This window comes from Microcebus murinus, chromosome 8 (genome assembly GCF_040939455.1).
Source record: "Microcebus murinus isolate Inina chromosome 8, M.murinus_Inina_mat1.0, whole genome shotgun sequence".
Classification (NCBI taxonomy): domain Eukaryota; kingdom Metazoa; phylum Chordata; class Mammalia; order Primates; family Cheirogaleidae; genus Microcebus; species Microcebus murinus.
This window is the reverse complement of record NC_134111.1, coordinates 51,012,781-51,038,448: the sequence shown is the minus strand read 5'-3', so window position 1 is coordinate 51,038,448 and position 25,668 is coordinate 51,012,781. Positions and strand designations below refer to the sequence as shown.

Below are 25,668 nucleotides of genomic sequence, written 5' to 3'. Positions count from 1 at the left end.
CCTCCACCCTGACAGTAGGAACATAAATATATATGTATATGTATATACACACATCTATATACATACACATACATCATACACATATACCCAATTACATCAACACGGGAGATATTCAGCATATGTTGAATAAATGAGCAGTAAAACAAACAGAATTTGATCGTTCTTATTCAGAAGGTACTTTATAATTGCACAATTTTTTAGGCTTATCATGTACTACATATGCACAAGCATGCCCATCAATATATTTTTGATTAACAGATCACTAGGTGATGGGGTTTATTGTATTTTCAGTTTAGACAGTTAAATCATTGATTGAACACCTAATTCACACTCTACACTCAGTTTAATGAACAGGCAAGTAAAATGAAGTATCTGATTAATTTCTTACTCACTATGAGAAATATCTGACTGATCTCTCACTGATCACTTATTAACACATACCGAATATCTTTCATGTTGATCTAATTTTATTTTATTTGCTCACCCTGTAAAAGAAGTCAGACTAAAAATGCTACCCATCCTTTTCAGCTCTAAATGGTTCTCTGCGCCTTGCCCACATTATGGATCAGAAATCTTGCTCTGGGGTGACAGGTGAGGGGTGGGACCCACAGAGCTACAAAACACTATGCACAGTTTAGGACAGCAAAGACTGTCCTCAATATCAATGTCCCTATTTAACAATTTTCCCCTTGGAAAATATCTGCAGAAAACATTTCTAAAGTGTATTCAGATACTCAGACTTAACCAAGGGATCAAACTTAGCATTATTAATAGTGGAGCAACCAGACATTAGGATCCTCCTGATGTACTCAGCCTCGCCTTTGACTTTTTCTTGCCAAAAACTGCTTCACTTGATCTAATCAAGCCTCTAGCCTAACTTCCATTTACAGGAAACCCTGGAATAGAGGTGCAAAAAAGGATACCATGGAAACAAAACTAGACAAATCTTGGGAGAAACTTCCCTGGCCTTTTTAACAAGTCAATGCCATGGCGGGGTGTGGGGAAAGAAGGGAGGAAGAGGTGAGAGAGAGAGAGACAGAGACAGAGACAGAGAGAGACAGAGAGAAAGAGATTGACTTAGATATAACAATCGAATGTAATACATGGCTGTTTATTGGAGCCTGGTTTGAAAAAAAAGTTATAAAAGATATTTATGAAACAATTCGGGATATTTGAAATATAGACTGGGTAATAGATGATATCATCATTAGTATTATAGGTGAGATATGGGAATGTAACAGGATATTCTAAGTTTTTTGAGATATATGCTGAATGTTCAGAGTGAACTGTCATGATTTCTATCATTTACATTAAAGGGGTTCAGCAAAAAACAAGCAAAGATGAAGCAAATATGGCTCCATGTTAACAAATGCTGAATTAGGAGGGAGTGGATGGGTATTCCTTGTACTATATTTGATTTTCTGTCTGTTTCAAAATTTTTTAAACAATAAACTTGTTTTAATGTTCACAGGTAGCAACTTCTTATGAACTTCCTTCACAGCACTGAGGGCTTCTAATTAAAATAAATGTTTGCAACATTTCCACAAACCATTCTATCTTGGCAATTTGACTAAGTCATACAGACAAAAGCAGTTATAATGCCACACATCATGGGTAATCATTTTTGTTCTTAAACTATTTGATTGCACAAAATTCTTTTTAGCTCAAGTTTTCCAAATTCCCTTTTTGAAAAAGACTTTTTGGTTTACCTTTTAAAATGAAAGACCCAAAAAATGGCTTATTTGCCTCAAGCTTGGTCCCTTTTAATTGACAGAAACCCTCTCCACACACACCTCATGCAAACCTAGTTTCGATTTTCCTTCCTAAAAGTAGCTTTTGTCTCTGAACTTTACAGAGCGGTTGGAGCTCTTTAATATTTTCTAAGAGAAATATTTCAAACAAGTAACCCCACAATTTATTCACTACTGCCAAGAATAAAAGTAACAGGTTTTACCACCAAGGCCTTCCAAGGCTTTGCATGACTTTTAAGGCAAAGCATCACTCATTCACCTGCAGGTTGGCTTCCTAACGCATCTGTCATTTGTTTGGCTCTGGAGGAAACTATTTGATTACACAAAATTCTTTTTAGATCAAGTTTAAAATCTTAGCCACACTGGGACAAGTGGCGAAGGCTGCCTGCTCTATGGGTTAACACTTGAACATACTGAGCCAAGGACAAAGACAAGGAGCAACCACAGGTTAAAATCAGAAGCATAAAGAACTGAAAAGGAACTGGTGTAAAAGATGCAAGGCTTAGCTGGGCCTTTCTAAAGTGCTCTATTTGCCATTGCTGCATATAAGATGATTTATTCCTCACACTTGTTGTAAATGAGTGCAATACCCTAAGGGGCGCTGGTAAGCATCAGTAAATGCAAAAGCCACCAGGACCGGTGGCGTCCATCCACTGCTGTGCCACCTATGCATTTTGAAGCTGGCAAGTCACCAGGCATCTTTATGCACCTCCATTTCCCATACCTTATTATAGGGCACATCATTTTTAAAAGCATTTAAATGAAGCAGATGTTAACCCCATTCATTCCACTTTCCCAGGGAACATGTCAATGATGATTTTTAAAATGCAAAAGAAAATGTCAAAGTATTTTGTTCCCTGGTTAAGAATACATCTGTTGAATAGGAGGGAGAAAACACGTAAAACACTCTATGGTCATTCAAGAAATAATTATAAGGTATGTCAAACTACAGAAAATTGAGCAAGCACTAAATTAAGAAAAAAAAAAGATGTCTTGTGTCAAAATGGCTTTTTTACTCACTCATTTCAAAAACAAGTTTTGAAAATTAAATTCCATCCACCAGCTCAGAACAGAACACATTAAGGCTTGACTGTAATGCCATTATCCATGTGGCAGCTCCCTTTCTTTTCCGAAACCGCATTAATTGACAAAGAAGCCTTGGGGCTCACCTCCCATAGTGCCTTGAAGTCCTTCTGCTCGATGCGGAGCAGTTCGCTGCTCTCCCTGGTAACGATGGTCGCATGGCGGGGTGTGTTGTCCAGAATGGACTCTCCAAAGGCCGTCCCAATTCCAAGGGTACAGATGGTCACTGCATCCTGCGGATCCCAAAAACTGGTCATTAAGAAATTAAATCTCTAATGGATACGTGAGTTTTCTTTCCTTTAACTGAAGCATCATTTGTACAAAATAAAACGCCCAATTTAATTGTACAGTTCAACAAGTTTTGACAAATAGACACACTGGTGTAATTATCACCCAAATCAAGACAGACCATTTCTATCACCCTTGAAAGATCTCTTGTACCCCTTTCCAGGCAAGATCCTTTTTTCAGAAGTAATCACTGTTCTGATTTCTGATATAGGAGTTTTGCCTATTTTGGAATTTCGTGTAAAAGCAGTTAGATGATATACTTTTATTTATGTCTGCCTTCTTTTGCCCAACACAATGTGTGTAAGATTCATCCATCTTCTTGCACAGATAAGCAAGTTTTTCCTCATATTGATGAGTGGTTTTCCATTGTGTGGGTGTGCCATGATTTGTTCATCCATAATCCTATTGGTGGACATTTGGGTTGTTTCTAGTTTGAGGATATTATGAATAAAGCTGCTGACAATAATCTTATCTTCTTATAGAACTAATTACTATCTGCTTTAAGAAAATGGGAAAAACCTATTGAAGATGAACTCAGTATTTTTTTTAAGTGAGAGAGTGTAGTTATAATAGAGAGTGTAGTTTCTAATAGGAAACTGCAATAGGTATGTTATTAGGTCGGTCTGCTTGAAGAAATGAGGAGACTGAGGGTCAGAGTGATGGATTTACACGGCTCCAGTTCACACAGTCAAAGTAGTACGGCCAGATTCTAACCAAGTCTCTGACTATAGATTCCAAGCTTTTTGTATCATGCTGCCTCCTGCAGCCACAATAGAGTAAAAACATCACCCGATGAAATACAGTGTGACTAGTTTATAAAATGTTGTGAATCAATGATTTAAAAGTTTCTTAAGGATTACTAAAAAAGTAATTTCCTCTCTGCACGCAACACTGATGATAATGTTTGGATTTAATCTTAACTAGTTTCAGATAATGCAAATAGCCACTCAAAATCACCTGGACATTAATTTTGCAAGGCGTTATAAACTAAGGGAGATACACAAGGGTAACCCGCTGAGTTAGAAAGCACCTTTTTCCTTTCATGCACCTAATATACAATAATAGGCAAATGTTATTAAGATCAAGTTAGTGACTCTGTAATCACATTACTAAGACAAATGCCCAGAAGAATCCAGTTCCTTGAACCATAGCAAATGACTTCAGCACAGATATTACCATATAAAATTACATTCAGGAAAATAAAATCAATAATATCTCAGAAAAGAATAAAAGATCAAGGGAGAACTTAAGAATAGCCTGCTAATAAATTTTCCAGAAAGGCAATTGCAAACAAATTCACTCAGAAAAAAAATATCCCCAGAACGGAAATATCAATACTCAGTGAGATAGGTATCTGTGAGTAATTTTTAAATTCTACTAAAAATACAAGCTAGATTATGATAAATCATACACTATCACAAATTCTCTATAATAGCAGGTTCCCTTGAAACTCCCACTAATCTGCTTCATTTTTTTCTATCAATTGAACCCTTCAGAAACAATTCTTTCACCTAATTCATATTTTCCAATGTTAAATTCCATTTTAAAACTTGAAAGAGGGACCATAAGTATTACTGTTGTCACCATCCACATAGCCTATGGTTATTTGCAAAGTATAATGCAAAAGAATTAGGGAGTTCTTGGTGATTCTTGAGCTAGTTGTAGAGCTTATGGATTAACCAGTCTTCTTCTTTATCACTTACCATCTTTGACACATGTAGTTTGTCACCAAACAGTACACACACAAAGAAAAACAGGTTGTGAAATACACATGAACCTACCTGTCTTTTTGCTACTGAATAGCTCTTATAATAAAGACTAAAGACAAAAGGAGATCTACACTTTACCATATATATACACACACACATATATGTACATCATATATAACAAAATTTAATCATCGTAGTGCTGCCAACCACACTTCTCAGTGTATTTCACTGTGCCAGGACCTCCCCTGTAAAGGGAGGACCATGCCAGCGAGTGCCCAGCTGGGTTCACTGGCTCAAGCACCCTGGCTTGTTCCCAGGAACCCACACTCTCCTACCAGAACCGAGTGTGGGATCAGTCCTTTCTATATCTCCTCCTCCTTCCCACTTGCTTCACGTTAATTTAAGGGCAGAGAGTTACAAGTTGCAAGACATGATCTTAAAATTAGGACTGGAAAATCGCACCTGAAAGAACTATTACTTGCAAGTTCAAACTTTACTTTCAGCAGGTTCGGAGTATTTTTCAGACAAATCTACTTAGAAATCTGAATGGCGCTGGGAGTATGGGTTGGGTACTGGTGTGACTGGGCACAGGGAAGTAGAAGGTGCCAAGAAGAACATTTGCACTCTAGAGACTAACCACTACCTTTATAGTCCATGGGTGCTAGGCCTTATTTACATTGGAATCCCAGGCAGGGCCTTGCATTGAGCACATTGTGCTCAGCAAATAATTATCATATGATGAAATTTACATCTAAATGTTGTCTCATTTAGCAGAACCAGTATATGTTGCTCAGTTTGCACGTTGAAAGGCAGGATGAAAGCAGACAGGAGAAATGTAAGTCAATATGGAAGAAGCACTCTCCCTTCAGTCTATACCAACATCTAACTCGATCTCTACGGGTCAGAGTTCCAAGTCTGAAGCCCTGTAGAAGTGCTTAATGCATGCCTTAGCCTGTTGCTGACAGTGTCTGTTTCTGAATGCAACATTATGACTTATTTTCAGCTTTCACATACTCTAGAGGTCTGCTCATGTCTCAATCCTTACTTAACAGGGATTATTCAAAAGAACATTTTTATTTTCTGTTCATTTGCAAATTAATGATCAGAGAGGCCATCTGAACAAACATGTTTACAGTGACACAGAGACTGAAGAAAATTTCCTACTCAGGGAATATGAAACAATAACAGCGAAGGAATGTCCTGTTTTATGGTAAGATGAAGATTTATTTTGAGGACTTTCAAATGGGAAATGAAGATTTAATGTCTTCGGTCTATGAAGGTGGGTTTAGCAGATGCTGCTGGAGCCCTGCTGATTCCCTACCCACCCTTGAAGTCACTGGTAGCTTTCTGGACGGTTCTGTACAGTGTCCTGCCTCCAGTATCTGCATCGTTGCTCTGCCTGTGGGCAGAGTGCGAGGCAATCAATGCCTTTAAGGTGCTTCCTCCACGGCTTGGCTGTGAGTGGAGGACGGGGCCACGCACTGTACCAGGTGTCTTGACTATGGTGCTTCATTTATTTCTTACAACAGATAAATGAGATAATGTATTTAAACTGCTTTGCACAGTGCCTGACTCAAAACACATGCTTAATAAACTGTGGCTATTCTTATTGACAGCAGTAGTAACACAATTCTGCAACATCAGTATTATTATTGCTCTATTATAGGTTGAGCAAAATCAGGCTCAGAGATGTTCAGTAACTTGCCCACAACCATGGCTAATAAGTAGAATTGCTGAGATTAGAAATTAGTTAGTCTTATTATCTATCCCTATACTTTTGTCACAGGAAACATAAGTACCTCTTGCCAAGGCTCAGCAGGAAAATTGATTAAGAAATTAATTTAATTTGTATAGGTTCTTTTTTCCATCAGCCAACCTGTATAGTTATTGAATATCAAATAAGCCCAAATCACTGGGAAAACATAAAACATTTGGTATTTCTCCCCCAGTAATCCTCCAGTTCCAACATGGGGGTCCACTTGACCCTCCCTAGAGGATCAAATCCATCCCAGGAAATCTCCTTATTCATTAGGAGAAATTTAAGCAATTATAAGCCAGTAATTAAAAAATAAAATCAGCATTTTCTGCCTTTCCCATGCTGATCCTGTGCCCCATTTCTAATAACGGAGTTGCTACATCAGTTGGAGAAACCGAGTTTCTGTCTTTCTGAGTCTCTGCCTTCATAACCTGCTGGGTATCCTAACTCTTCTCCAAGTGGCAGTGTCTTGTCCTGACAGCCTTCCCTGGGCCCCAGCTTCTCTCCAGCAGTGCTTCTGTGGCCAGACCCCTCAGTCAGCCCGCCCACCGCCCACGCCCACCACTGGGCCCACATCCTGCGGGCGGCGCGGGCCAGGCCTCATTATGCCCCCACCCGTTAGACCTGCCTGGGCCCTCCCCACACTGATCTGGGGGCTGTGTCAGCCACCTTCCTGCTTCCTCTCCCCCTCCTGCCCCGCGCTGCCCGCACACGCCCTCTAGCCATTTCCCAAGGGCAGCCTGCGGTTCCCAGGCTCTCCTCTACCTGGCTGCGCGCCCACTGAGGTTAGGAACAGTGTCTTGGCACAGTGTTTACAGTGGGATACGCAGGGTCTAGTTAAATCTGTTCACAAAAGTTGGTGTTCGGTAAGTTAATAAAGATGTCCACAAAGCCACCCCTGATGGAACGCGGTGCAGCATCCGGCAGAGGGCACACGTGTGGAAGCACACAGAGTCAGAACGGTTGATGCTCTGCAGGGAAAATCCCCTGGGGGCGGCAGAGCAGAAAAAAATGCGCGCTGGTAGACCCAGACTCATCTCTGTCAATTGTTAGCTGGTGGCTTTGAGCAAAATGCTCCCCGGAGCTTCAGTATATCCTCATTTATAAAATGGGCACAATCTTTCTAATAAGATTATTACCAGTATTAAGTAGAAATAAAATAATATATAGAGTCCTGTATAGTTCTGAGTACATAGTAGGAGCTCCATAAATAATGGAAAATATTATTTCTAATTTAGTTATATTTATATACATGTATAGTTATCCATGTTTCTAAAAACCATTTTTTTTCTATTATTTAAATAACAGAGAATCTCTATATTCATTTTGTATTAATCTTCAACTAATGATGGTTTTCAACACTTAAATTCCAAGTTTCTGGGTCCCCTAGTCTGGATGTCAAGTGGTTTGAATGATCTGCAAAACACTTCAGCTCTCTAGGGGAGCTTGTCTTCAAAGGAACCCTTCTGACGAATCATGCTGTAAATCAAAGAATCCTTTTGTACTGCAACTAATCACCCCTCAATTTATCTGCTTTGTACATCTGAATTATGGTATCCTGGATTTTCTTAAAGTAGGCATTCTCATATGAGGCATTTTATTTGTTTGTTTCATTATAAACATAGCTACAGTATGAAAATGGGAATGGTGTTAAGAAAGCTAATGGTTACATGTCACTGATAATTAAGATTGTTATCCAAGCTAGGAAACCTGTCTCTTGTAAATAATGACTATAAGCATTAGCTTCAATCTAACTTATACAAGTTATAGACATTCTGATGAAATTTAAAATAGCTAACAATCAATAAAAGATGCTTAAGAATGATCTGTGATAAGTACACCAAGATTTTTTTAAAAATTGTCTTGTGACTTCAAGGGATATCAGATCTTCTTATTATGCATATTTAACTCACTTCCATATTCAGGGCTTAAGAAGAGTTGTCTCATGGCAAATTTATTGTTTTGGATACACAATGAGTTAACACCAAGGAACAAACTGGTCCTTTATATGTGTAGAGGCCAGAGCATAAATTCTTTTTTCTTTTTCAGAGACAGGTCTTGCTATGCTGCCCAGGCTAGAGTACACTGACTATTTGCAGGCTTGAGCATAGCTCACTACAGCCTCAAACTCCTGGGCTCAAGTGATCCTCTCACTTTGGCCTCCTGAGGACTATAGGCATGTGCCACTGAGCCTGGCCCAGAAACATAAGCTCTTACAAGGCAAATACTATTATAGTTTTTATTTTAGGCCTATAGGCAATACTTGTCATTAAGTTTCATAGCACTTTGGTTTCTTTCATGAGCTTAAATTTAGTACTGGAATTTATGGAGTGTTCCAAGTCCTTTCAAATAATAAAATTTAATGGAAACCCAATCTTTTAATTTGTCAAGATGTTAGATTGTATGTGCTGTCAAAACGATTTATTGCCAAGCAGGAAGGCAAAATACTTCTATGTTGAATGTGTTTTCTAACAAACAGCAAAGACAAGGTCTGTGACTTTTAGAACACTTCTCTGAAATCAGCATGTTAGGCACAGCTTAACAAGATCAGGCAAGCTGGCTGTGGGAAGGTTTGATGAAAATGGACTAGCATTAGCATTCCAGTAACTGAATCAGGGAGACCAGCCCATTTTAGCAGAGAGCCAATGTGTCCAGCACTGTGGAGCAGTTTTACATGCACCCAAACAAAGAATTACATGGCAACAAAACTAAATACAGAATGCAGGATGCTAAATAAACTCCCAATCAGTTCCTAACAAATAGCCTGACCTGAGCACAGATAAGTGGGAAGAGATTACAAACAACTGCTGTGGACTTGGCACCTTTCATGTTTCACAGGCTCAATAAATGTGCTCAGAAATGTGCTCAGAAAAATGAGATGGTGACGTTCTCTGTCCGAAAATAAAATGGAGTGAAGTGAGTGAATGGAAGAATCAGAGAGGCAAAGACAGAATGAGAGAGAAATAGAGAGATCCACATTACAGCAAAACATGCCTTTCCTTCAAATGTGATGAACAAAAATGTAATGCTTAAAAACATCTTTGTTGCAGAAGCAAAGAAGAGTGGGCAAGTAAAAGCACATTACTTTAGGGAGAAATTCAGTAAAAGATCTTTTTCTGAAATTGGGATAAAATTCGCCAGAGAAGCTCACAGTGACAGATGACAGTATGAAATTAAGTGACAACCGAGGCCAAGTGCAGCCCAGATTCTCTTATCCATGAAATGGCTGCACAATATTATTAAACTTGCTGTTTCAAATCCCAAATACATTTCCTGCTTTTTCTATTCTAGCACTGCCCTCTTGTGATAAAATAGCAGTATTGCAGACGTTGAAACTTACAGCACTCCATTCTAGGCAACCAACTTTTCTTTCTTGTACTGGTCATTTTTAAAAACCCAGGTGACAGGTGCGGTGGCCTGTCTGTAGTCCTAGCTACTCGGGAGGCTGAGGCAGGAGGATGGCTTGAGCCTGGGAGCTCAAGGCTGCAGTGAGCTATGATCACTGCACTACAGCCTGGGTGATAGAGTGAGACTCCATCTCTTAAAAAACAAAAACAGGCCGGGCGCGGTGGCTCACGCCTGTAATCCTAGCTCTCTGGGAGGCCGAGGCGGGTGGATTGCTCGAGGTCAGGAGTTCGAAACCAGCCTGAGCAAGAGCGAGACCCCGTCTCTACTATAAATAGAAATAAATTAATTGGCCAACTAATATATATATATAAAAAATTAGCCGGGCATGGTGGCGCATGCCTGTAGTCCCAGCTACTTGGGAGGCTGAGGCAGAAGGATCCCTTGAGCCCAGGAGTTTGAGGTTGCTGTGAGCTAGGCTGACGCCACGGCACTCACTCTAGCCTGGCAACAAAGCGAGACTCTGTCTCAAAAATAAATAAATAAATAAATAATAAAAAAAAAAAAAAAAAAAACCAAAGCACAGGATCTCTTGCTCTATCCTAGGCTTTGTACTAAGTGCTTTACATAAATCAGCTCATTTAAGGTAGGAATTAAGATCCCCAATTTACAAATAATCTAACTGTGCTTACCCACAGACAATTAAATATGCACCTGTAATAGAGATGTGGAAGTTTTAATGAATCAATAAACCATCCCATTCCTTATTTTGCAGCATGAACTTCTATTCTATCAGCAGCCATCAGAAATTCTTCTTTCATATAACTGGAAAAAAATTTTTTTTGTTTCTTTATATATTTGAGACAGAGTCTCACTTTGTTGTCTGGGCTAGAATGCCATGTGTCACCCTAGCTTACAGCAACCTCAAACTCCTGGGCTCTAGCAATCCTACTGCCTCAACCTCCTAAGTAACTGGGACTACAGACATGTGCCACCATGCCCAGATAGTTTTTTCTATTTTTAGTAGAGATGGGGACTCAGTCTTGCTCAGGCTGGTCTCAAACTCCTGAGCTCAAGTAATCCTCTAGCTTCGGCCTCCCTGAGTGCCAGGATTACAGGCGTGAGCCACCACCCGCAGCCAACTGGAAAAATTCTATACTTTTTTGGTGTAAAGATTAATTTAAATTCTTACAGATTTCAAATTTAGATATTTACTATGCCAAAAATGTCCCTCACCTATAAAATCTGCAGAGAAAAACAGGACCTTCTCTCTCTCTCTCTCTCTCTCTCTGAAATACACACACACACACACAGAGAGAGAGAGAGAAAGAGCTAAGTAATGTTGTCTGATATAGTGAAGTTTATAAGCCTATTTATTGTTTTGAAGCTTATTTATTGCTTATATAACTTACTCCAATGTTCACCTCGAACCCTAAATCCATTAAACTATTAGCGAGAAAAAATACACCGCAGTGTTACTCATCCTAGTGGGAATGTAAAATTCTGACTTTTAGCCCATTGAAGTTACACAGGCACCCAAGACAGGAGAGGTTCCTGTGCACCAGAGTTCAGCGGTGGAGACCTGAAGGCACATGTGTCCTGGCCAGGCTTAGGTAGGAGAGTGAGGGTGCAGGCAGGTGTCCCTGGGGGACTGGAAGGATGAATTCTTAATAGGATCCATGCTGCTGGTGGAAATCTCCATGGATATGCAAGCCAGGTTGGGGCACTTTTGAGGATGAAACGGTCTGTGGGCAGGTCCCCTTGCCGGGAGCTCCGAGTTTCCCAAGGTGTGACAAAGAATGGCCATGGCAGGCTCAGGGACAATGCCTGAGGGGCTGGGAGAGATTCTCTGACAATTACGTAGAGCAGTAAGAGTGTCTTTGATTGAAGTTTTGTTTTATGGAGTAGTGGAATAAATAACATTTATGGAAAGATATTTGCAAGGACTTGTAAGTCTCCAAAACTTCCTTATAGTAATAGTAATACGAATGGAATAATCTATGCATTTCCCAGAATTCTTAGGACAAACATAGATACAAGGCAGTAACAAAAGAAATGAAAGCAATGCAACACCAGCTCCTCGGGGAGGATCTTTGAGATATTGGGCGTTTTCTCTCCTCATCCAGGGGCTTTTCTCTCCCCTATGGTCTCCTGAAGCCTTGGGTTGGGTGGACTTAGCCAAGGGGAAGCCGGGCAGCAGGAGCGGAGCGTGGCTCTGGTGCTGCCTGGGAAGGGCCTGACTGTGTGAGGGACAGGAAAGGGCCGGTTCCGGCGCTCCACGACAATGTCTGCCACTAGCTGAAACGGGTAGGAAGGTCACGGGAATCTATGGGTCAAATAGGACACTTACGCCCTATGTATTCTTGAAATGTATATAGTTATATCTTCCTGTCACCATATATCACTAAGAGAGTGCTTTTGTTGTGGGAAAAACATCCATCAAACCAATAATACCTAATGAATGCATAGTATAAAAATACTGTCGCAGAGTCTGTGAAGGGCTGCCTTCCTGAGGTGTCCCCTACTTCCGTCAGCGGCGTTGCCATCCCCCTCTTCACCGAGTCAGGAGCCACCTTTCTCTCCTCCCTACATCCCATCAGCTTCGGTTCTAACCACTCCACCTGCGCCTGTGCAGGCTGTTCGTCACCTCCCTCCCCCATCGCCCACACTTGTCTGTCCCACCCCTCACGGGGAGCTCTCATTTCACCACGCATCTCCAGATCCGAGACAGGTGGGGACGGGTCCCCCGCAGCGGCGTGGAGGTGGGGGGGTGGGGCTCAGAGCTGGCGTCAGACACGCAGGAGTGGGGTCGGAGGAGCCTCAGGGAAAATGTCCTTCTCCCCACATTCTTATTCCTAAGTGGCTCAGCCCTCACCTCTCTTCCTTCCCATTCACACACTTGCAGGTGGCCCCTGCTCCACCCTGCAAGCACTTGAACCCCAGAATCACAAAGAACTGACCCTGACCTTGGGCAAGTTACTGAACATGTAGCCTGTAAAATGAGACTCATCCTCCATGTAGCCTGTAAAATGAGACTCATCCTCGCATTAAAGGCGGAAGGGCGCAGTGGTGAGCAGCCCGTGAGGTCGCGCTCCGCCTGCGGGAGGCGTCCCCTGCCAGGAGCCGGCCCCGCCCTGCTCTCACCCTCCTAGCTCAGGGACAGCAGCTAACGCCCCACTGAGGGGCATTTGCCACCTCATCCCTTCAGACTCTCCACTCTCGGATGAGAAGGCAGACACACAGGGCAGGGAGGGACAGGCTAGCGAGAAGCCCTGCCCTGCCCTCTTGTAAGGACTTCGCTCTGAGCTGTGACCTCTTTGCTCTGTCCTCAGTTCTCTCTTAGCCTCTTGGAGCTTTTCTTCTGACTCTTTTATCACCCACCCCACCCCCACCTTTCTTCATGTGTGAGCAGCAGAAGAACATGCCACTTGGAGTATGCCAGACTGAATCCAAATCTTAGTTTGCCCGTGTACATCTGCGTGGCCTGGGAGAGCTGCACCTGAGGTTGCTAAGCCTTGTCTCCAAGGCCAGTGGTAAGGCAGGAAATGAACGCCGGAAGATTAACTCAGAGAGTGTACATGGAAGCCCTGGCACAGTGTGACGCAGAGAAAGTACTCAGCGGTGATCGCTTCTGGTCTCCAGGACAGGAATTCCGGGTCTTTCCTTCTTCCCCCCCACCATGGCCCATCACCCACCCCCATTTCACTCCCCATTAGGGTATATTATGGTTCATTTTATGTGTCGATTTGACAGGAGTATGGTGGCCAGTTGTTTGGTCAAATATGAGTCTAGCTGTGCTGTAAAGTTAATTTTTCAATGTGATTAACATTTACAATCAGTAGGCCTCAAATAAAGTAGATTACTCTCTATAAGGTGAGTGTGCCACTTCCAATCAGTTGAAGATCTTAAAAGAAATAAGTTTCCCTTGAGAAAAAGAAGAAGGAATTCTGCTACCAGACTATACCATAGAAATTCTGCCACAGTTTCCAGCCTTCCTACTCAAGATAGCAACAATGGCCGGGTATGGTGGCTCACACCTGTAATCCCGGCACTCTGGGAGGTGGGAGGTGGGAGGATCACTTGAGCCCAGGACTTCGAGACTACAGTGAGCTATGATGATGCCACTGCACTCCAGCCTGGGTGACAGAGTGAGACCCCCTTCTCAAAAACAAGCAAAAAACCAAAAAGACTACAACGAAAACTCTCACCTGAATCTCCAACCTGCCAGTTTGCCCTACCGATATCAGACTTGCCTGCCCCCATGCTTGTGCGAGCCAATCTCTCAAAATGAATTTCTATCCCTATCTCCTATTGCTCTGTTTCTCTGAAGAAACCTGACTCACACAGGGCACTCTTCTGCTAAGCTAACCAATCATCCTGATTAGCCCACCCTGCTAGTGGGCAGAGACCCAGAGCCCATCACAAGGCCAGCACAGGTGGATATGGAGTTTTTGTTTCTCCCTTTTAGGCATCTTGGCATGAAAGGAGCTTCAGCCATCCTGCCCATTCTCCTTGGGTTCCTTCTCTCATGTGGCTGGACCCATCTTTCTCTTCCTTTTATCTGAGTGATACAAATCAGTCCAGAACACTCTGGCTGAACATTGTGGAATGAAGTCCATGAAGAAGGCATTAAGCCAGCATTGCTTTTAAGCTAATAATTCCAATAATTCCTAACAACCAAGAGAAGACCAAGTCCAGCTTAGCAAAGTCCTCTGCACTGATTTTGAGGTCAAAACCACAGCTAAAATCCAAGATTAAAGGCTTATTAAAATTTCTTTTAAACCACAGCTAAAAACCAAGTGCTACTCAGCTATTCTTTTCGAGGACCCCATGGTGAGAGATAACTGGTCCAGGGCAGTGTTCCTGAAGTCCTTGGCCAAGTGCTATTTTAATAGCTCCCAAATCTCGGGCCAGCTCTGACATCTGGTGTGTGGGCACATGGGTGCTGATGCTACTTACCACCCCCTTTGGCACATCTGCTCTTCCTCTTCTCTTGCAGTGTCTCCTCCCTGAGCTTCCCCTCCTCAATTCTCACTTTCCTTCCCTTTCCTCTCTTTCCTCACCTTTCTCTTCTCAGCTTCTCCCTTCTCTCCATCATCACTCATTCAGGGCTGCCTCAAACAGCAGGAGGGGCCGAGGAGAACGATCCACCCAGGCCCTGTCCCCTCAGCACACCTGTGCAGGTGAAACCTGGGGAAGGGAAGCACCCGGAGCAGCTCTAAGCTAAGAACCAGAGGGTGCCCACCAGGACGGCACCCACAGGCGGGAGACGTGCAGAGAGAAAGGACATGGGGTAATTTGGAAGGATGACAAAAGGCAGAGAGAGAGGGCAGTTGCATGTTTCATCCTATGTCTTGCGAGTCAATGGTAGAAGGCAGTGGCTAAGAGTATGTGTTCAGGTGCCTGACTGCTTGGGTTTTAATCTTGGTTCCCCTGACTTCTAGATTTGTTACTTGGGGTAAGTTATTTAACCACTCAGGGACTTGGTTTCTCATTTGTAAAATGAGAACAGTAATATGACCTACCTCATAGGTTTGTTGTGAGGATTTAAAGAGTAAATAAATGCATGTCAAGTGCTTGGAACACTGACAAGCAAATATCCTAGAAATATTGGATAAATTGAATATGGATAAATATCTTGGATGTATTGGATATGGATAAATATCTTAGATATGACAAATCTCCAAGAAATGCTAGCTGTTCTCAGTCCTATTGGGAAACTGAGGCTGCTTACAGGAATCAAAACCCACCTCTCACCTTGACCCTCCAAGAGAAAACCAGCCCTGTGAGAGAAGGGAGAGGAAAGGTACTATCAAAGTTGGGAAGCACAAGTTCCACGCAGTGTTTAATGGAACTTTTCACACATTGATGCACAGAAAAGTACACTGTGGGTTAAGGAGGGCTGGGACACTGGCCAGAGACTAACTATTCATTGCAATGGATTTAACACAGGAAACTATATTCCAAATTCCAAATGACCACCTTACCAACAATCTTTTGGGATACGACTCTGTTTTTAATATAGGAACTGCCCACAACTCCAACATGCACACAAACCCCTACAAAATTTAAACCTGTAATTTAGTTGTCATAAATATTTCTCACATTTGAAGTGTGCTACTTATGAAAAAGGCTCAGAACCACTGTCTTAAACAAGGTACTTGGCTGTAGATTATTTGCCCACTTAACTTGTTCTTTGATTTTTCTTAATAATTCTTTCTGATTTTATAAGTAACCAATTCGCTTCCCTCATTTTTTATCTGAGTCCTGAATATGTGGAAATAAGAATTGGAACATTTCCATAGTGACACTTGAAGGTGGCCCTTTAGTGGCCATACTTTTCAGAGTTGAGGTTCTTGGCTCTAAACAGGAAGGTTATGTACATTTAGGCCACACATCATAATGACAGAGCAAGTAGTCACTGTGGATGGGAAAGGAGACTCTAGGTCCAATTTTAAATATTCACACATATTGTGAAAAGAAAAAATGACACGGGTTTTACCTTACCAGTATGTCAAACTCCTCAGAGGTGACTAATGAAGATAAAAAAACAAACAAGTGCTGCACTTTAGAAGAAAAATAATGCAGTCTCTCCTCCCTGAGCTTCCCCTACTCAATTCTCACCTTCCTTCCCTTTTCTCTCTTTCCTCTTCTCAGCTTCTGCCTTCTCTCCATCATCACTCATTCGGGCTGCCTCAAGCAGCAGGAGGGGCTGAGGAGAACGATCCACCCAGGCCCTGTCCCCTCAGCACACCTGTGCAGGTGAAACCTGGGGAAGGGAAGCGCCAGGAGCAGCTCTAAGCTAAGAACCAGAGGGTGCCCACCAGGACGGTTGGCCCTCCCACATTTGGAAAGATGAGGTAGAGAAATAATGAGAGATTTTAGGGGAACTACATTTTCCCTGCACCACTGGAGCTTCTAAAAGGCTGATAAGGTCACTTCTAGGATGAAAAAAAGTCAGGATACAAGATGGAGAAAGGATCCAAGAAGAAACCTAGGAAGATTCGCTTCTCCTTCCCCTTTGCTCACACTTCCCCTTGCACAATAACAATTGATCACATTGCAATTGTTTGCATTTCCCAATAGACTGCAAGCTCCTGCAGGGCGGACAATGTGTTCTTGCATTTCATGTTTCAACAGCTGGCATCATACTCAAATCATAGAAGACATTCAACACATATGTTTGTCGAGTAACTTAATAAAGGAATCCAACAAATACTATTTAATCCCGTATTATAGGGAAGAGAAAGTAGATTTGAAAATGTAATTTTGAAGACATAGAGATAATGTGTCTTTAAAAAAATAATAATAATAAATATTACTTTAAAAAATAACATATATTACCTGGTGACTGCTGGTTTCAGACACTTTAACATCCAAAGACCCTGCCAGGACAGCATACCAGTTTGTTCCAATATCACCCTGGCGAAATACTGGAGAAGAAATAGTGATGTAAATACACCAAATACAAGTTACTTTTCCTGTATGATCTGATAGTTTTTCACTGGTTATCATAAGCATGACTTGGACCTAACTGAGCTTACCACCTTTCCCCCATTTCTCACAAGAACATGACATGTTTTCCTTTACCTCGTCTATCCACAAAGCATATCCTATTTATTCAATATTCTATGAAGTGAAACTCTATTAAACAGAACTCTTCCATACTTACAGAGCTATAATAAGAGATGATAACCCTAAATGCTATAAGATCCTTCGAATTTAAGAAGAATTGACTGATATTCTATGTAGTTTATCTTAAATACATTTCATTGTATTGTGATTTTTGGAAAATGATTACTCCAGATGGGGTACATATTAACAGAATACGGGACCACAGCCCCAATTTCCTAAACCTATATTAAAAGCAATGTGTTTTCTAGAATAGCATGTCTTCCTTTAAGGTGACCAATGAAAGATTTAAAAAAAAAAAAACCTGCTTTGTTTAAAATTTTTAACTACTGCATTATCATTATCCATTTTCTTGTTCACTTTATAAATCCATTGCTTTTTAGGCATTTGGAAATGATTGTCATCAGCAATTTCTGAACCTGATTTTACTCTAAGTTTGTAATCTCAGAGAGAAAATATCTAGGTATTTAGATAGAACCTTAGTTCCCATATCATGTTAAGACCAGACCCTGGAAAATAATTCCAAAACACAAATCTCATAGAAACCAACTGTCCTTTTAAACATCCTAGCTAAAATAACTAGATGGAACGATCTGATATTTTAAAATTCTTTTCACAGTTAGAATCAGAGGTCAAGTGACTCAATGAAAAATCACGACAGCTCAGAAGGACAGTTCAGTTCTGGCAAGAGTATTGCTCACTGCGTAAGAACAAGCTTCTAGGAACCATACTTAGTGATGACGAGCTGGTCTGAACTCCCTGACTAGGACATGACTAGGAGGCCGTTGTTCTTTGCATAAAGGCAAAGAACAACGGCCTCCTACCAAGTGCAATGCTAAGGTGAGACAGGGGCTGATGAGTTTAGAGTTGACCTCTCCAGTAACTCTGCTGCTCCAAACCTTTGTAAGTGACTCATTTTAGAGTTAGGGCTTTGCCTTTCATGAACTTGACCCCGAAAGTCATTATTATTATTTGCCCAATGAAATTCATAATACATACCATAGGAGATTCATTTTGAAAATGGCTTTAAGAAACAGAAGATAGAGTCTCATCATCACCAAAAGAAAAAAATGTCTGCTGCCAGTAAGAAAAAGAAAATATTCATTGGAAATGATATGTATGGGTGATGTTTTTAAAATAGAAATGTGAGGATGTTTGTGTGTGTACACATGGTAAAACACCTTGAAGGATACACACAAAATGAAAGGATTGTAGGTGATTTTAATTTTCTTGATTTTCTAAGTTTTCTTCAGTGATGTTGTGACAGACCCTGCTGCTTTCCCACCCAGAACCATCCACGCCCTCTCATCTAACTGAACCCAGGTTTTATGTAAGTCTCCACCCTCATCCCCACGGCCAGGTGCTCAGGGCATGTGAGGTCCTTCCCTAGCTTCACTGGGGTAATCAGGATTGATCTACATCAATCTTGGTGATCCCAGTATCTTTGCCAGCAATTGGTTTAGACAAAGGTACACGATGCAATTCTGGTCAATAAAACAATATGGGCAGTCTGCTCAGGGTGCTTCTGAAACAGAGACTAAAAAGAAGTGGCCCCTTCAGCAAGATGACTTTATACTGGCATGTAATGCCTCCAACTGCTGTAGCTGTCTTAGAACCATTTGGGATAAGTCGAAGGACAAAAGCCAACAGATGAGAATGCAAACCAAAAAAAATAAATAAATAAAGACAGGAAGGACCTGCGACCTTAATAATATCATTTGAGTCACTTTACTAACCAATCCTGAAGTCATCCTACCTTGGGACTTCTTACATGTGAGTAATTGATTCTTTTTTTCTTCTTGTATGAGTAATTGATTATTCAAGCTAGTTGGGCGAGAGCTTTCTGTTACTGCAGGATAAAGTGCCCCTGTCCCAACAGATGCAGAAGTATGATTATACTTTTTTAATAAGAAAAAAACTTTCTAAAAAATCTAGCTGTCACTCTAGCTCCCTGCACCTTATTCACAGCTTCTGAGGGTAATTCAAAACATTACTGTTAGCATTAGTTAAAATACCTTTTATCTTTACTTAATATCCTATTAGTCACATATCTCTTGGGTTAGAGAAATTAGCTATATCCTTGAATTTCTAAGGATATAGCTAAATGTATGAATCATTACATCCTTCCAGCTCCATCTGGAAAGTAGGCTGCCCTGGAAGACCCATTTACATTCTGTGAACAACGCAGCTAAGGAAACACCTACGAGGAGATGAATAAACAGGGTAGAGGGAAATGTCAACTTGATACCCTTGGTTGAGGATCACATATTTAGCACATGAATACTCCATTTGCTATCTATGCCCATAGGGTAACCACAAATGAGCATAAACCATACATGAAAATATACTACTGAATTGCATTTCTTACATGTTATTCCTTTTTCCAGGTTCTCATAATAGCCACATAAACAAATCTGATGAAGGAGATTTGGGTGAAATTTCTCAAAAGCTTTAACTTCTTTCAGTCGTGTGAAGATTATATCCACATCTTCGCTGGATCGTTCCAACGGTCTATATGGGGAGAAAAAGCACAAAAAGCTATATAAGTAAGGATTTACTTGAAAGTGAATCAGCAGGCATTATTTTAAGTATATTCAATATTATGCAACTATCCCAATTGCAAGCATTTCATTGCAAACATTTATCTACTCCATTATAGATATTCCGGAGGCTTTGTGGACTGTTTACTACTACAGATGGCTATAGTAGGAGTCAGCCTCAGAAATCATAAGTTCAAGGTGATGTTTCTGGATCGTGTTTAATCCCTTAGAAGCATCAGGATGTAATAAGATACACTAAAATGCAGATTTTACTAAAAATGGAGGTCACAAATATAAATGCCTGCAGGAGGCAGTCAGGTACAAGAAGCCAAAGTAAGGGAAAAAATCTCTCCTAACAAGACCATGGTGAAAGCACAAAGCCAAATGAGAAGTGCTGGCCATGCTACAAGGAATGGAGCAGTCGGGGTGAACCGCAGAGAGGGGGCTGTCCACCTGGAGCAGCCCTTATCTGACTATTTTCCTTCTTACACAAGGAAATGTGGAAATGTAAGTCCAGATATTGTCAAATCTTTCGACTCTTTCAGGTAAATCTAGATATGTAGATGTTTGTTCACATTTCTTAAACATTGTGTGGGCCACACAGAAACACATCTATGCAATAGATCCAGACTGTTAACCACCGTTTTGTAATTTTTGGATTTAGACACACCAAAGAACCAAACAAAAATAAAATAGTTTTACAGACTGTACAAACTATTGTTTTTATTTTCTTTGAGCTGTTTTCCAAGTCTATTCTTTCAATATGCTTTGCAGGACCCTGGTGGTGTTCCTTGATAGATATTTCACCTTAAATAGAAACTGTCTAGCCTTGTGTGTGCTCCAGAGCATCTGGGATCAGAGGAAAGGAAGTGGCTGAGGCTGTGACAGAGAGGGGAAATGTTTGCCCAATACCCATGTGCTGCCCTGAACTGACCAGTCTCCCTTGTAGTTATGCTGGGACCATACTCTAGCCAGCAGGCTGTGAACAAAACCAGCATGTATCACTTCTGAGGTGAGACTGCTAAGAGCCAGGGATGTTTCTTTCACCTCTCTCTTCTTCGGCTACAACTTTGAAGGGTGTTAGGGGTCAAACTATGTCTCCCCAAAAGATATATCAAAGTCTTAATACTCAGTACCTGTCATGTGACCTCATTTGGAGATAAGGTCTTTGTAGATGTAATTATATTAAGATGAGGTCATACTGGATGAGGAGGGGCCCTCATCTGATGACTAGTGTCTGATAAGAAGAGGAGATTTGGACACAGAGACACAGGAAGACAGCCATGTGAAGGTGGAGGCACAGATTGGAGTGAGGTGTCTACAAGCAGGGAATGCCAAGGATTGTTGGCAACTACCAGAAGCTAGAAAGGAATAAGGAAGGATTCTTCTCTAGAGCCTTCAGAGAAAAGACAGCCCTGCCCACATCTTGACTTCCGACGCCTAGCCTCCAGAATGCTGAGAGAATAAATATGTGTTGTTTTAAACCACACAGTTTGTGGCATCTCATTTTGGCAGCCCTGGAAAACTAATGCAGAAGGCGTATGTGTCAGATGCTATAGCTACAAGATGGATAGCCATGTATAACCTGCAAAAGACTTTGTACAAGTGACAAATAAATCTACATTGATGGGGGGATGGGAATGAAGAGGGGCCGGGGGCAGGTGCTAACACAGCATCACCTGGCATTACCCAGACTCACACAAAAGTCAGGACTAGATGTGCCAGAGTTCCAAGGGACTTGGGACATTATCAGAGGAAGACAGACCCCATCATGAGAGCTGAATATTTGCGGAGGACATGAACAGATGCCTGTCACTAAAGGAAAGAACTAAAGACATGCACTTTCATGAGCTTAGTTTAAGAGGCTTTTCACCTCTCAAATTCCACCCCACCACACTTTTAGGCCCAAGAAAACTCGATTCAAAGAATATTCCCACAACCTTCGCTAGCCTCCCAACTAACCCCTACTGGAAGGGTTTAGATTCTGCTTCCTGGGGAAGAGAGAGGGAAAACCTGGTGCACGAGTGCCCAGTTTTTGACATGACAAAGTGCCTGAAAGACCTGAGAGACCTGCAGGCTTTACCTGGGAAGAAGCAACACATCAGTATGAGCGCCTCTTCCACCCGCCACTCCTTTGGAAGGACATTCCAAACTCCCTAGCAGAAGCCAGGTCCTCAAAGCCAAGGGGCTCTGGAACAGAGGCTAGAGCTGCAGCAGCTAATAAAGGGGTGCGGGCGGTGGTGCAGACAAGCAGACAGCCCTCGATGACAGTCTCTGTGCGCCTGGTGGGAAGCACTTCGCAGGCAGCAAGGACGAGAGCAGCTGGGAGAAGCACCACGGCAGGGAGCCACGTCCGTGGGGCACACTTCGTGGGAGGCTGAGTTGGTGCCAGCAGGGAGTCGGGCTGCTGCCACAGCAGCACTGGCACGAGCTGCAGGCACAAAGCAATGGCAGCATGTAAGTGACCATAGGGGCAATCATGAGGACCAGATGAACTGGAATTGACTGGACATTGACAAGGTGGATTCAGTCACACGAGAAAAGAGATCAGCAGAGATCAGAATCCATCTTCCATCAAGAAGGTAAACAGCAACCATTTTTGTTTATTCTCCTCGGAACATTTCCCACATTAGGAAGACAAAGGAGAGCAGCTTAAAAATATTTTTGGCCCAACGCTTTCCAGAAGAAACTGGACACTCAGCAGTAGGAGAAAAACTTACGGACTGCCACACAGTCCAAAACAAGCACAAAAGAACTTCAAGATTCATAATCAGACTGTTGAATGACAAAAGACACTTGGAAAGACAAAACTAATCTGAGATAACCAAAGGTTGAAGCCTCTTCTCCCCAAATTAGGCACTACTAACGTCACCCACTGTTTAACATTTATGTCTCAGGAACAGTGAAAAGCAACTTTTTCCTTGTCTTTGCTTTTACTGGGTATCTCATGGAATGGGAAAAATCTCACTCAGCTATTAACTGACACCTTCACGATGCTTCCTCTGGGATCTACCGCCAGGGATACTCTTCTGTTGCTCCTCTTCTTTGTGAATCTCTAATTTCCCAATGCAACACATAGTTCATCCCTGCAGAGGTCATGCCTGGCACTTCCTTTCTAGATGGCACAGTACCCAGTACAGGGCAAAGCAGCAAAAAGTCCTTGGGTATAATGTTACACAGCAACCTCAGACGGAACTCACCTTCTTTCCCACGTCTGCTACTGCAGACTCCTTACTGCACTCCTTACTGCCAGGCAGAGAGTAGGCTTACCTTCTGCTATGGTCTGAGTGTGTCCCCCAAAATGCATGTGTTGGAAATGTAATCCCCACTGCAACAGTGTTGGAAGGTGGGGTTCAATGAGGAGTTCAGGTCATGAGGGCTCTGCCTTCGTGAATAGATTAATGCCACTGTAAAAAGGCTAGCAGGAGTGGGTCACCCCTTTCCACCTTCTGCCACGTGAGGACGCACCAAGAAGGCTCTCATTAGTTGCTGGTGTCTTGATCCCAGACTTCCCAGCCTCCAGAACTGTGAGAAATAAATTTCTGTTCTTTATAAATTGCCCAGTCTCAGGTATTCTGTTATATCAGTTAGACCAAGACACCGTCCCTCATCACATCCCAGTAATTCTACCTACGAGTGTCTCTCAAATCCATCCCCCTCTTAATCCTTAGTGCCCCTGTCTCACTGAGCATGAATGAAGGGCACACGAAGCACATGCTGGGACATGAAGCTGAACAGCATGACAGTCCTATCCTAGGAGGTTCTGTCGAACAGTCAGCAGAAGTATTTTAAGCGGGGCAGTGGCATGATCGGATGTGCGTTTTGGAAAGATCACCTTGACTGTGACTAGAAGCAGATGGGAGACAGTCAAGACTAGCAGCCAAGAGACCAGTTAGGAAGTTCTTGCAGTACATCAAAATGATGATGCGGTCTCTCTAATTATAGCTCATTCTAGTCTCCTTCCTCTCCCTTAATAAGGATGAACAGCTGGTCCCCCAAGGAAAAGCTCCAAGTACAGAGAAGTTATTTTCCTTAGCCTGGCATCCAATACCTAGGGCCCATTTTTAAAACTTCACTTTTAAAACATGTTCAAACAACAACAAAGGAATCATTTACAACTCCTACAACTTAATAGTTAAAAAAATTAATAACCCAATTAAGAAATAGGCTAAGGACTTGAATGGACTTTTCTTCAAAGAAGACATACGAATAGCCAACAGGTATATGAAAAGGTGCTCATTGTCACTAATCATCAGGGAAATGCAAGTCAAAACCACAATGAGATATCATCTCACACCTACCAGGATGGCTACTATCAAAAAGGTAAAAGACAAGTGTTGGCAAGATTGTGGGGAAATTGGAACCTTTATACTGTTGGTCAGAACGTGAAATGGTGCAGCTGCTATGAGAAACAGTTTAGAGGTTCTTCAAAAAAGTAAAAATAGAACTATCATGGATCCAGCAATCTCACTTCTTCGTATTTATGCAAAAGAATTGAAATCAGGATCTTGAAGAGATATTCACATTCCTGTGTTCACTGCAGCACTAGCCACAATAGCCAAGCTATGGAAGCAACCTAAACGTCCATCAACAGATGAATGGAATAAATTGTACATACAATGGAATCCTATGCAGCCTTAAAAAAGAAGGAAATTCTGCAATCTGTGGATCTTAAGGACATGATGCTAAGTCACAGATCCAGTCACAGACAGACAAATACTGTATGTTTCCATTTACGTAAAGTCTCTAAAATAGTCAAATTAGTAGAACGCAAGAGTGGAACGGTGGCTACCACGGACTGGGGTGAGGGGACATGAGGAGCTCTTACTCAACAGAGTTTCATCCAGTCAAGCAAGATGGATGAGCTCTAGAGATCTGCTGGACAGCAGTGCACTCATACTCAACAATAATGTACACCTAAAATTTTGTTCAGAAGTAGATCTCATGTTATGTGTTCTTGCCACAATAAAATAAAATTTTAAAAAAGAATCATTTTCCAAAAAAAAAGACACTGCAGCAGGCAGGATTCTAAGGTGACCCCCTAGGACACACACCCTTGTATAACTCCCTTAAGAGCAGATGGAAGCTGCAGCTTGTTTTTAACCAAAAAAACACAGCAAAGGTAAGGAGAGATCGCTCCCATGATTGTGCACGGCATGTGGCAAAGGTGAAGAGATTTTGCAGATGTAATTAGGGTCCATAATCAGTTGACTTTAAGTTAACCAAAAGTGAGATGTTCCTGGGTGGGCCTGACCTAACTGAGTGAGTCCCTTAAAAGAGGGTGGACGAAGTGAGACAATCTTTCACAGGCCTTAAGGAAGGAAGTTGCCTCTTGCCCAAGTGTCTGTGAGATGCCCATGTAGCAAGGAATGTGGGCAGCTCCCAGCTGACAGCCAGCAAGGAAACAGGGGTCTTGGCCGGGAGTGGAGGCTCACACCTGTAATCCCAAGACTTTGGGAGGTCAAGGTGGGAGGATTGTTTGAGGCCAGGAGTTCAAGACCAGGCTGGGCAAAAGCAAGACCCCGTCCCTACTAATAATGGAAAAATTAGCCAGGCATAGTGGT

The 25,668-nt window shown here is 42.0% G+C and overlaps 1 protein-coding gene across 2 annotated transcripts in view; it reads right to left on the bottom strand.

The window, feature by feature from the left end:
* Window positions 1-25,668, bottom strand: part of RAPGEF4 (Rap guanine nucleotide exchange factor 4) — a 286,204-nt gene that overhangs the window by 217,600 nt on the left and 42,936 nt on the right. For both annotated transcript variants that reach the window (XM_012781949.3, XM_012781950.3), the window contains exons 2-4: window positions 19,933-20,075; window positions 17,277-17,365; window positions 2,921-3,067 (exon numbers count right to left, since the gene is read on the bottom strand). In XM_012781949.3, coding sequence (XP_012637403.1) covers window positions 2,921-3,067; window positions 17,277-17,365; window positions 19,933-20,075 — 379 coding nt within the window. The remainder of the gene's footprint in view (window positions 1-2,920; window positions 3,068-17,276; window positions 17,366-19,932; window positions 20,076-25,668) is intronic.